The 9,871-nt window shown below is 40.6% G+C and overlaps 1 protein-coding gene across 1 annotated transcript; it reads left to right on the forward strand.

Annotated features, from left to right (window-relative positions):
• The first annotated feature begins 7,791 nt into the window (after positions 1–7,791).
• LOC103250315 (melanoma-associated antigen B10-like) lies at positions 7,792–8,835 on the forward strand. The gene has a single exon (XM_008048896.1). It carries the CDS (start codon positions 7,792–7,794, stop codon positions 8,833–8,835), a length of 1,044 nt encoding a protein of 347 aa, XP_008047087.1.
• Positions 8,836–9,871: the final 1,036 nt, after the last annotated feature.

Consider the following 9,871-nt stretch of genomic DNA (forward strand, 5'->3'; position numbering starts at 1 on the left):
CACCTCAGCCTCCCAAAGGCGCGGGATTACACGCTGAGCCACCGAGCCCGGCTACAGTGGATTTTATCTAGTCCACTAGGCTTACTGTTCTCTTAGAAATAACTTCCTTTGTGTCTGGGTCCTATATGTAGGCGGACCTCCCAAAAAACCTGCAATTATTTTTTGGAAGGTGGGTCCCTTGTAGTATTGGCTTCCCCCGCTGGGTAACTGTTCTAGGAAGCCATCAGCCTTAGTATACCAACTAGTGTTGCTGTGAGAGGCTGCGTTTGGTTTCAGTGATATATTTTTTAGATTATTTCAATGTGTTTGCCCATTTCATGATGGGTGATTTATGAGCACACCTGCCTATACCACAATGAGTGTACAGCAGACTTTTTACCAAATATGGCATGACTCCTGTGCCCTACTCTCTCTATTCACCCAAACACACCCTGAGTGATATTTTTTGTTTGTTTGTTTCCCCGGAAGAAAATAGTCCTCAAAGGGAAATGTTTTGATGATGTGGAAGAGGTGAAACAAATACAGCAGAAGTATTAACAGGCATCAAAATTGATGAGTTCAATAACAATTTTGAGCAGTGGAAAAAGTGTCTCAACAAGTGTATTGCATCAAATGAAGAGTACTTTGAAGGGGACTGAAGTTTAAGCATGTAAGAATAAATACAGCTTTTTATAAATAAATTTTGGGGTTTTAGGGTCATCCCTCACATACCCATTGTTCAATAGTGAGCTGTGGGTCCGGCATCAACCAAAATATTCTATTCCATTCTTCAGGATTTCAAATCAAAGATATTGCTCCCAAATTAGTTACTCTCACAATCTATTATAGTAAAGGTTCCTCAGGATGCTAATTATACCAGTCTACAAAATGGAGCAATTCCTTAGTATTATTATGATTTTTCCCTTTCCCCATTTTAAGGACCTTTTTTGCATACCATAAGACTCAGAGGTTCTTTCTGATGCCCTGAAATAATTTTCTTTCTGTGGGTAGCTTTGAAGCAAGTGATCTGAGCCCAGACCCACATCTGAGCTTGTTCCAGTCACAAGGCCCAACCCAGCATTCTCGAATCTTTCACATTTACCTTATTAATCTACATTTTTATATATCTAGTGAACCAACTCCCCAAGAGTCGAATCCATCTCTAAATTCCATTGGAAACTTTTACCTTTCGTAACTTAATGCAACACTACTGCATTCCCATATCATGGGTGATCATGCTGCCACCCAGGAATGAAAGGTTAATCTAATAACAGGTGTACCATGGTTTCCTTCTGAAACATAATTTTTCTCTCCCCAGTTCTTCATTTCTACCAAACACAAAACATACTGGGACCAATTTATTGACAAAATAAATTTTTAGTCTTATTATACTTGGCCTGATTATTTGCATAAAGTGCAGCAAGAATTATTATCCATATAGGCTCCTTTAAATTGGCTTTGCTGAAACTTTTTCATAAGAAATTTTGGATTCAACTTTTTACAGCCTCAAGGGCAGAAGCCAAGTTAAGAATTTGCCATTAGACTGTGCTCATAATACAATCACAAATTCCTCTCTTCTCGAGGTTTCAAAATATCTTGAGGCCCCTGGGCCTATTAGAAAGTGACATTCTTTACTTACTACAGGTCAGGAACCTTATAAAAGATCTGCATAGACATGGTACTAGGCCAGTCTTTCCAGGGGACTTTTATCAGCTCTATAAAGTCAATCTCAATTTCCCAAAGCAGTCTGCTCATATCTGAAAATATGTTGTTCCAGTCAAAGCCTTGGTAAAAGAGCCAGTACATTCAACTGTATCCTGTTATAAAAAGGAAACCAATTCTTATTGTATTTATACAAATAACCATATTGTCACAGATAAATAATACAAATAATTTCCAAATTCTGAAGAAATGAGGTAGAGAGAAAGAAATATGCCTCAAATTTTGTTTACAAGAGTATACTCTACTCAATAGTTATAGGCTATAAATAGCTCAAAAAATTCTTGACTACTAAAAATTAAAAGAATCAGCAATGTTTAAAAAAAAAGTCATAAAAATAATTTCAGCCTTCTATTACTTCAATTCATGAAGTTAAGTCCTGTTATGCTTGATATTGTGCCAGCAAACCTCACGAACACATTAGCTCTCTAATGAGAGTCCTGGAAGTTTTCTCTCTAGTCCCATGGCATAATCTCCAATGTTATCAGAAATCTTCATGCAAGAGACCTTTTCAAATTTGGGACTGTAGTTGATTATAAACAGTTTTTTGAGAAGAATCAAAGTACAATAATTTTGGATGCTTAGGACAGCTATGGTTAAAGACACAAGGAAATTTGTTTATGTTTTTGGTAGACAACAATTTAACATAAGAATAGATATTATATATATGTAACACATTTATATAAATGTAGCCCAAAGAAAGTTAAATACCTTGTCATATTTGACAATGCTTCCTGCATAATTTTAACAAACCAAACAAACCTAATATATCTCTTTTGGATTTGGGAAACTTAATATCTTAAAAAAAAAAGCCGAATAAGACTGAATTATAATTTGAGCCTGGGCAGGGTGGCTTATACCTGTAATCCAAGCATTTTGGGAGGCCAAGGTGGGATGATTACTTGAGGCCAGGAGTACAAGACTAGCCTGGCCAAAATAGCAAGACCGTGTCTCTACAAAAGATAAATAAATAAATAAATATTTTTTAAAATGTCGAACTTGAAATATTGTTGGAAAGATTGTCAAATATTAAAGGTAAAACACTTGACATCACTAAATAAAATCACAGATCACTGTAAAAACATATTCATTTATCCAAAATGGTAATTTAAATATTTCAAAAATGGAAAAATCCTTACTCTTTGATAGAGAGGAAACTCAGTTTCCCAAACATAACCTAATAAAGACATATTGAGGTCAACTAAATCTGTCCCTCTCTCTTTCCTCTTCTTTTTTCCTCTGCAATTTACTAAAGAGGTAAAAATATTTTATTATATCTTATTAGTATAACATAAATAATTTGTTTAGAAGGGAAAACCAAATTTTACCTTTGTATAGTGTATTAATGTTAATTTTAATAGAAACTTATAGTCAAGTCTACTTAATTTTAATCAATTTGACCATAAGATTTCCATAAGCCTTGTATAACCTTTTTATAATTTTTTCTATTAAGAAGCAGAACCATGCTCAAAGAAAACACTGTTATTCTGACACATGGACCCAGACACTGGTCTTGTATCAGTGTTCTTTTGATATTACTGCTTAATTTATAGAAAAACTCTGAACTAATTTTATCCCTTAAAATGAAATTGGATCTTACAATCTTACACTGTCACCACTCCATCACTTTTGTGGTACCTGTGCATGGTGGGATTGAATAGTTTTACTTTCTGGCCCTGTGTCTCACACACGCAGTTCAATTTGATTGCTGTTTCTCTAAGGTCTGAAGATGAAGCCTTGACTGGTGTGACATAGTAGGAGTCAGAGTGTTTTTCAGACCCAGGCGTCAAAGCCCTGTCATTTAACGGCATAAGGATTAGTCAATAGGATGTTTACCAAAGATGTCAAAAGACTCAGATTACTCAACCAAAACAGAACCACCGGTCATTGTAAAATAATAGTTATTCATTTAACCAAAGTGACAACCAAAAGACTTCAAAATCAGTACAGAGAATACAAAAACCCAAACTCTTCCAAATCTTAGCTTTCCTAAGTGATCCAAAACCCAATGACAATGACGTAGGAATTATCTTGATAAAAAGCAAAATCAATTTCGTAGGCCATTTACTGAGAGGCAACAGAAGGCCGTTTGCAGTGTGAGTGTTTCTCCTTGTGGGAAGCCCATTTAGATAACCTGAAAGCCACCCCTAATGAAAAGGTACTTGAATTAATCAGGCACAAAAAGTGTGTCTAGGGTCATGAGTAAAAAAAGAAAGGTGGAGACTAATATCTTGAACAGGGGCAAGAATGGCTTTTAGTAAGAGCATGAGAAGGTTTCTGGTTATGGAACAATTTATTTTATTTTATTTTTTACATCTGAGTAGAAGTCTTACTCAGTCTTCCAGGCTGAAGTGCAGTGGTATGTTCACTGCTGCCGCAGGCTCAACCGGCTGGGCTCAGGTGAAACTTCCACTTCAGCCTTCCAAGTAGTTGGAACCACAGACATATGACACTATGCCCAGCCATTTTTTTTTTTAATTATAGAGACAAGGTCTCACCTAGTTGCCCAGGCTGGTCTCAAATCTCTGGACTCAGGCAATCATCTTGCATCTGCCTCCCAAAGTGTTGGGATTACAGGCGTGAGCCACTGTGCCTGGCTGAACAATTTAGACATATCAAGAAAAGCCAAGAGTGCAGAAATAAGTTATACTGGAGCCATTGTTTTTCTAGATGTTCAAGATAAAGATTTTGGCATCAGGCTACAACAGCAGTTAGAACCAGAGGAAAAAAAATTATAGAAACCGACAATAAAGTTGAAGGAGGAAGTTATCACCTCAGGCCTTTTTCAGGGTGAAAAAGTTGAAAGCAGCAAGACACAGCAAAGTTGCACTTCTGAGATATGAAAATAAAATCTAAATCTTTTGTACGAGATCCTTTTTTCATATAAAATCATTTTCTTTTCCCTTACAACCTGTCTTCGCAAAAATACATCTTAATATTCATAACTTTTTTCATATCTCTCCTATTTACTGATTCTTTTCTTGTTTCATAAATAACTCTTCAAGTTTCATAGTTTGAACCAACCTTAGATAACTTCTGAATTAGACAAATTTATTTATTTATTTATTTTGAAGATTTGGGGTACAATTCAGGGTTAGGCACACAAATGTTCATTATGCAGGTACCCTTGTTGATGAGGTGTGCCTTCCCCCTCCTCTGGCAGTTTCCCGCTACTGCTAATCCCTTTCTTATTGTATTATGATAATTGTTCAAGATCCCCTTATGAGTGAGAACATATGGTACTCTGTTCTTTGTTTCTGTGATAAATCACTGCCATTATAGATACTATTAAATTGACGGTGGTGAGTGACATATATGTGTGGGCTACAAAGCTACTTCTTTATTATTGTAATAACCTAAAATTGATTAAATTGAAAAAAAAATTTAAATAGATTCAGTACCAACCGTTCTCAAAGTTACCACCTGCTCTGTAGTAAAACCACAGAAATTTAAAATTTAAAACTGTGACGCAAGAACTGTGGACCAGGGGATCAGACTCACACCAGCAGAGGGAGTAGTCCCAACCCAGAATTAATCAAAGGCCCCCACGTGAGTTCTAAGGGACTCCCCAAATCCAACAACGTGTCTGCCCCACAGAGCCCGACCTCCCAGAGTCAGCCCCGCGAGATTCTAGGCAAAGTTTGCCGGAAGTGTTGCGGAGCGATATCCGCCTTGGGACCCCGAGAGAGTGAAAGCTCTGTTCCGAGAGTGGTGGCGTCGAGTTGGCTGAGGAAGGAGTTTTAAATTCTGCCTGGAATTAGGGTAAATACCCCAAGTTACGTGTGAGGCAGCTGCTCACCCGAAACTGGAGGAGCTCTCAGAGAGTTCTGCCCCTGGTGCAAGTTTCGGTAGAACGCAGACCGGAGTCGTCGGAGGCAGCAATCTTCTAGTACTTTCTAAATTTCCTCTGTCGAGACTAGCGGCAGGTGGGGGTGGGGGATGGGGGTTTGGAGTGTAAGCTTTAGACCAGCTTGTCGGCTTCAGGCCAGCAGAGGGAGGGTTTCCATGCTCTACTAGAAATAAAGGCGAAGATTCTGAGTGAGGTGTGAGGGGGACCCCCTAGTTCTCTCAGGAAACAGTTCCTCATAGAGCCCCGCTTCTGCTGTCAGCCCCGGAGGGCTCCAGGTAGAGGTGGAAGGACTTGATGCTCGCACACTGACTTTCACCTCTGGTGTCTGGGAAACATGATAGCCTTGGGGTGTGGGGAGTAGCGAGGGAGGTTAACACCAGGCCAGTTGGGGGAGAGGCTTTGAGCCCTGTATGAAATTAAGGTAAGGATTCTGAGTTAGGTGACGGGATTGCCCACCGCAGACTAGAAAGACTCACAGAGGGTTCTGCCCACTGCGGTAGGCTGTGATAGAACCCAGACTGGAATGTCTGTGGTAGCAATCTTCCAGTACCTTACAAATTCCCGCTGAGGAGACATGGAAAGGGGGTGCAAGAGCGCACAAGACCAAGATGTCGGTTTCAGAGAGCAGAGGGAGCGTTCCCAGGCTCTGAGTAGGGCCTGAGGGAAATCTCTCTCCTTCAGAACAGAGGGGGACTCACAGAGTCCTGCACACACTTTTTTGATTCTGAGAGACTGAGGTGGATTGATGCAAGGACTTATGACTTCTGCTTCTGGTGTCTCCGGAAAGTGAATGCCTTAAAATGTGAGCAGAACTTGGATGAATTCAGAGTCTGTAATACTCAGTGATCTATCACAGAAACAATGAACAGAGTACCATATGTTCTCACTCATAAGTGGACCTTGCACAATTATCATAATACTATAAGAAAGGGATTGGCAGTAGTCGGAAACTGCCAGGGGAGGGGGGTGGGATCGGCAATTGAGGGAAACTGCCAGGGGATGGAGGGCCACACTTCATCAGCAAGGGTACCTGCATAATGAACATTTGTATACCTAACCCTGAATTGTACCCCACATCTTTACAATAATAATTTTTTAAAAAATTTAAAAAAATGTGAGCAGAGTGAGGCGGAAGGATCGCCTGAGTCCAGCGGGTTGAGGCTGCGGTGGCCATGAGTGGGCCACTGCACTCCAGCCTGGGTGGCAGAGTGAGACTCCAACTCAAAAAAAAAAACATGAACAGAGCAATGTCAAGTCAGCAAAGGAATGGTTCCCAGACCGTGCTGTGGATCAAAGCATTATGTTGAGTGAAGTCTCAGGGAACCACCCATCCCTATCCAAGGGAGCCTCACAAAACCCCAATTCCTGTGTCAGCCCAGGGAGACCTTGAACAAGACTGTGATGAAAGACACTCCCTCACATTGTACTTGGGGATTGGAGGGGTTAGGGAAATGAGGTCTTAGTCTGAGAGGGGCAGCCTTATGTCATTAGAGGAAGGAATCTCATGCTCTTCTGGTAGTCCATGTATGAACACTGTGTGAAGACTCAAAGAACTACCTACTCCAGAATAGTAGGGATCACAGAGTCCTATCCATGCCTTCAAATCTGAGTGAACCTGGATAGATATTTTAGGCTGTGTTCTCCCCAACAATCTCCTTAGGGCTTTCAGGGATATAAGGGCCTTGCTTAGGGGAGATAGGTCTAAGATCAGCAGAGGGAGTAGTCCCATGCCTTAGTAGAAGCAAATGAGAGACCACGGAGTGAAGACTGAGAAAACAAATCACTTTATGAAAGAGACAGTCCCACAGAGCTCTGCCTGTGTTTTCATGGCTCTGTGTCTCCAGGCAGGTGTGGACAAGTGAGTTTTCCCTTAATTCACCCTCTGTATATCAGAGGGACTCCAGGTCTTGGCAGAAATGAGGTAATACTTAATGTGAACTGAGAGAAAAACCACCTACCCCAGAACAGAGCCACTGATTTGAGCCCCAGTAAACTGTTTGCTGGAGTATCAGGCAAGTAGCAGCAACCTAAGGTATACCTTGGTTATTTGCATAGGGTTCTTAGGGGACAGGCAGATCAGGGAATAGGAGCATTGTGGGTTCCTAGAGCAGTGACCAAGGAAGACTGTGGAGGTGGCCTTCATAAAGTCAAAGAGGTTTCTTCCGGCTAAGTGGCTTATTCTCTTTCCTCTAGGTCACAGAGGTCATCTATCTACCTGCCTACTACCCCTGTATAAAGCCATCATGCCACGAGGTCGAAAGAGTAAGCTCCGTGCCCGCGAGAAACGCCATCAGGCTCAAGCAGAGCCTATGAATCTTATGGGTGCTCAGGCCACTTCAGGAGTGGGCAGAGTGTCTCCTTCTTCTTCTGCATGGTCCAGGAGGAATCAACAGAGCTCAGCTACTGCTGGGTCAACCAGCAATCCCCAGGGGCCTCAGAGAGCCACATTCACCACCACTGCTGCTGCAGGTGTTTCACAAGCAAGATCTAATGGAAGAGCCAACAACCAGGTGGAGAGAAGGCCAAGATCCTCACAGGTTCGGGCTGCCACCGAACAATTGCCTAGAGGACCTATAGATGAGAAGGTGGTTATATTGGTGCATTACATGCTGTACAAATATCAAAGGAAAGAACCCATTAAGAAGGTAGACATGATGAGAGATATAATCCAAATGCACAGGAGCCACTACAAGGAGATCCTAAAGAAAGCTTCCGAGCACCTGGAGATGGTCTTTGGCCTTGATCTGAAAGAAATGGATCCCAATAGGCACATCTATGTCCTTGTCAACAAACTGGTACAAAGCTATGATACAAGGGTAAGTGATGGCAGAGGTGTGCCCACGACTGGCTTGCTGATGACCATCCTTGGTGTGATCTTCAAAAAAGGTAATTGTGCCACTGAGGAGCAAATCTGGGAAGTATTGAATGTGATGGGGTTATATAAAGGGAGAAGGCACTTTATTTTTGGGGAGCCCAGGAAGCTCATCACTCAAGATTTGGTGAAAGAAAAGTACCTGGAGTACCAGCAGGTGCCCAACAGTTATCCTCCACGCTATCAATTCCTGTGGGGTCCAAGAGCCTATGCCGAAACCAGCAAAATGAAAGTTCTTGAGTTTTGGGCCAAAGTCAGTGATACAGTTCCCAGCGCCTTCCCATCCTGGTATGAAGAGGCTTTAAGAGAAGAAGAAGAGAAAGCTGAAGCCAGAGCTGCATCCAGAGCTCACATTCGTGCCATGGCCAGTGCACGTTCCAGAGCCTTGTCTACCAGATCCTCTCCCCGCTCGTAGAGTCTGAGGCATTCTTCATTTTGTGGTCAAAAGGAAATGTCCACATTATCTAAGTAGTAGAAATTCAAGGTGATGCTGATGATAACACAATGTATAACAAGTTTGTTTTTGTTGTTCTGTGTTCTTAGATAATTTAAAAGAATATTGTTGCTTTTATCAGAAGGTTTAAGTTCCTTTAAAATCTAAGTTTATGAATGACATTATTCAAACACTGAGTGCTTTGAGTGAAATTTAAGAGTGAGAGTTGTATTATTTTGTAAAACAGAAATGGGAATCTCTAGCTTACTGATTTGAAGAAGATATAATGGCAGTAAATTAGGCATTTTCTTGGAAATGTGAAAGAACTCAACATTGTAATAGTTGGGGTCAAGAAATGGAGAGCAAAATAAAAGATTTAAAATTGTTGATTTCACTTACTACTTTTAGTCTGTTGTTTTGTAACATCCATATGTTTGCAAAATATACCTAGCTATATTTAGTTTATTCAAGAATGTAGGGGAAATTAAATAGTAACAAACTAGATGTGTCATAGGGGCTTAATTTTTTCTCATACAATAGTTGAGCATCTACTGTTTGGAAAGCTTGTGTTAGTACCTGGAGTGCTGTGAAAAACAAAAATCATCCCTGTCCATAAAAATTAAAATTTTGGAGTAGCCATTATAAAAGAATGATGGTAACTTACTTCAGGTTGCTATAACAAATTATCATAAACTGGGTGGCTTAAGCATCAAACATTTAGTTCTCATACTTCTGGAGGTTGGAAATCTGATATCAAGTTACCAGTTGGGGTTCTTGGTGAAGATTCTTTTACTGCGTGACAGACTTCTTGTATCTTTGCATGGTGAAGAGAGCTCTTGTCTATTCATTTTATGAGGGCACTAATCCCATCCATGAAAGTTCCACCCCTTCATGACCTATTCACCTCTCTAAAGCCCTACCTGCAAATACCATTACACTGGGGATTTGTTCTTCACCATATGTATTTCAGGAGTATTCAACCACTCAGTCCATAGAAGTAAGAGAATTCCTAACCTAA

The sequence above is a fragment of the Carlito syrichta genome, unplaced genomic scaffold (genome assembly GCF_000164805.1).
Source record: "Carlito syrichta isolate Samal-C Ts95f unplaced genomic scaffold, Tarsius_syrichta-2.0.1 Scaffold128113, whole genome shotgun sequence".
Classification (NCBI taxonomy): domain Eukaryota; kingdom Metazoa; phylum Chordata; class Mammalia; order Primates; family Tarsiidae; genus Carlito; species Carlito syrichta.

Coding starts and splice junctions, on each gene's coding strand:
- LOC103250315 (XM_008048896.1), top strand. CDS start 7,792: ATGCCACGAGGTCGAAAGAGTAAGCTCCGTGCCCGCGAGAAACGCCAT.